The sequence below is a fragment of the Sinocyclocheilus grahami genome, unplaced genomic scaffold, assembly GCF_001515645.1.
Source record: "Sinocyclocheilus grahami isolate Dianchi unplaced genomic scaffold, SAMN03320097.WGS_v1.1 scaffold161.1, whole genome shotgun sequence".
Taxonomy (NCBI): Eukaryota; Metazoa; Chordata; class Actinopteri; order Cypriniformes; family Cyprinidae; genus Sinocyclocheilus; species Sinocyclocheilus grahami.
In genome coordinates this window covers 1,042,002-1,044,656 of record NW_015505340.1, presented here as the reverse complement: position 1 = coordinate 1,044,656, position 2,655 = coordinate 1,042,002, and the positions used below count along the sequence as shown (strand labels likewise).

The window sequence follows — 2,655 nt, the reverse complement described above, 5'->3', positions numbered from 1 at the left end:
TATGGCAAAATGAAAGAATGACACAGATCCATTCTGAAAACCAACATAACTTTAGATTACCATTTCTTTTTGTTGACAAGCATTATTCATGAAACAGAAGTGACGTGAGGCCAAGTATGGTGTCCCATACTAGGAATTTGTCTTCTGCATTTATCCCATCCAAGTGCGCACACACACACACAGCAGTGAGTAGTGAAACACACACCCAGAGCAGTGGGCAGCCATTTTTGCTGCAGCACCCAGAGAGCAGTTGAGGGTTTGGTGCCTTACTCAAGCGCACCTCAGTCGTATTGAGGGTGGAAGAAAGCACTGGACATTCATTCCCCCCACCCTACAATTCCTGCTGGTTCTGAGACTTGAACCCACAACCTTCGGGTTACAAGTCTGACTATTTAACCATTAGGTCATGACTACCGCTTCTGTAAACAGCATGTATCAAAATGGACTTTTACACACTGCCCTAAGCTCCGTGCATGGGAGGGTGAAAGGGGAAAAAACATGACCTCCAAATTGTAAAACAACAACCCAAAAGCATACATGTTCAGTATGTAACAAATATGGATATGTTGGGGGAAATGGCTTTAGGAAAAACCTCATTATACCAATTTAGAAAAGTATTGCACTTGATTATCAATTAGACATAATCAAATGTAGTAATCCTTAAAAAATCTATTTAGAAAAACTTTCAAATGTGTTCTTTGCTGTCACACACAGTGCAGTTGCCATACATTCCAGAGACCACATTCACACCAAGACTGCTGTGTGGGAAGTCATAACATATATTCATCAATCTAAATGAAAGATTTTCATCAACCAAAGAGGTTAACTGATATTTTATTTTGTCAGCAACCCAGGTATAATGTGATATTTCAGTATTTTTAGCTAATTTTGAATGACAAAGCAGAAAGATGGTGTAGTTACGACATCTACCAGCAGGGCTGTGCACATGCTGCATAACAACACCTGTTCCCATGACTAATCCAACGCAAACGGGAGTTTTTCCACCCAACTTCATGAGTATAAATCATTAGCCCACAGGTGACATTCAACAGTGCTGAAGGATGATCACTTAAGGTGACATTATGCATGACCGTTTGATTATTTCAAATCTTAACAACTGTGTATTGGTTTTAAGAAAATGAGGACAAACAATTATTTAAATTATACAGTGAAAGACGTGCCTTATTGGTCTAATGAGAAAAAATAATCATATTGTGGCAAATTTAGCCTACTGTTGTTGAACGTTTATTCCTTTTTTAGGTTGTAGCCTAAGTAAGATGATGCTGGATATGGCAAAATGAAAGGTTGAAATGGATAAATGTTGGACACCAACTTCCCATAAGTTCTGGCAAGATTTTCACTCCTTATTTTTGATAATTGTTCTTTATTTATATTCATAGCATTCACAGCTTGTTTATGCTGGTTTGTGTAGGCCGTTAATAGTAAGAACATTCATCATGTATCCAAATGGGTCTGTCCTCTCACTGATCCTGACTTTGCACTCTTTGGAACTGACTGAGACGAGCATTTACCCTGCATTCATATTTGGATTAATAACATACTTGTTCATCTTACTCTGCAATCTAACAATTATTATTACAATTTGCTTGAACAGAAATCTTCACAAACCAATGTACATACTGTTGCTTAACCTGCCAATCAATGACGCAATGGGTGCTACAAGCCTTTTTCCTCAGCTAATATATAGTATATGGTCTCACGACAGATCAATATCCTATCCTGCATGTTTGCTTCAAGGCTTTTTCGTACACCTGAATGGTGGAGCATCTTATCTTATTCTTACCGCTATGGCCTATGACAGGTATATCGCTATCTGCTGCCCGCTGAGATATGGAGCCATTATGACTACCAATAACTTGGTGAAAATCATAACTGGGATGTGGCTTTTTAATTTTACTCTTATAATAGCAGTTTTCTCTCTTCTAATACCTTACAGGATTTGTCAGACACACATGACAGATCTAGTCTGCTATAAGACAGCATTAATGAAACTCTTATGTGACGGCACAGAGGTGAACAATATCTTTGGGTTGAGTTGCATAATTTTTTACCACGGCCTTTCACTTTCTGTTGTGGCATTTACATACATTCATATATTAATCACTTGCGTTACTAATAAGCAGTCTGATGCAAAGATTAAGGCACTTCAGACATGTGGCACTCATTTGGTCGTCTTCCTGTTGTTAGAGTTTAATACTCTTTTTCCTCTTCTTTCACATCGATCTGAGTTCGTTCCTGCTTTCCTACGCAGGGTGTTTTCTATTTCCAACTTTATCTTTCCTCCTCTTGTGAATCCACTTGTGTATGGTTTTAAAACTAAAGAGATCAGACAGAAAATGTTCACCTGTTTCAAAAACAAGATAAGAAGTTTCTGATGTAAACGGCTCCTTGTGTGTAACTTTTTCTGTTACAGTTGTGTCAAGCTAAATCTGTTTATCATATTGTTATCTATAAAGTGTCCATAAATAGGCATATTAATGAGAAAAAGTGAGTAGTATTTGGCTGGTCATGTGATGAGGCCGCCATGATGGGACAACCTGCCTTATGTTAAATAAAAGCTTTTTCTATACTGATATAACAGCAGTGTTTATGTGAGAGTACAATATATATATATATATATATATATATATATAT

At 37.4% G+C, this 2,655-nt stretch overlaps 1 protein-coding gene across 1 annotated transcript; it reads left to right on the top strand.

Annotated features, from left to right (window-relative positions):
* Window positions 1-1,457: 1,457 nt before the first annotated feature.
* LOC107592967 (olfactory receptor 52J3-like) lies at window positions 1,458-2,396 on the top strand. The gene has a single exon (XM_016282554.1). It carries the CDS (start codon window positions 1,458-1,460, stop codon window positions 2,394-2,396), a length of 939 nt encoding a protein of 312 aa, XP_016138040.1.
* The last annotated feature ends 259 nt before the right edge of the window (window positions 2,397-2,655 follow it).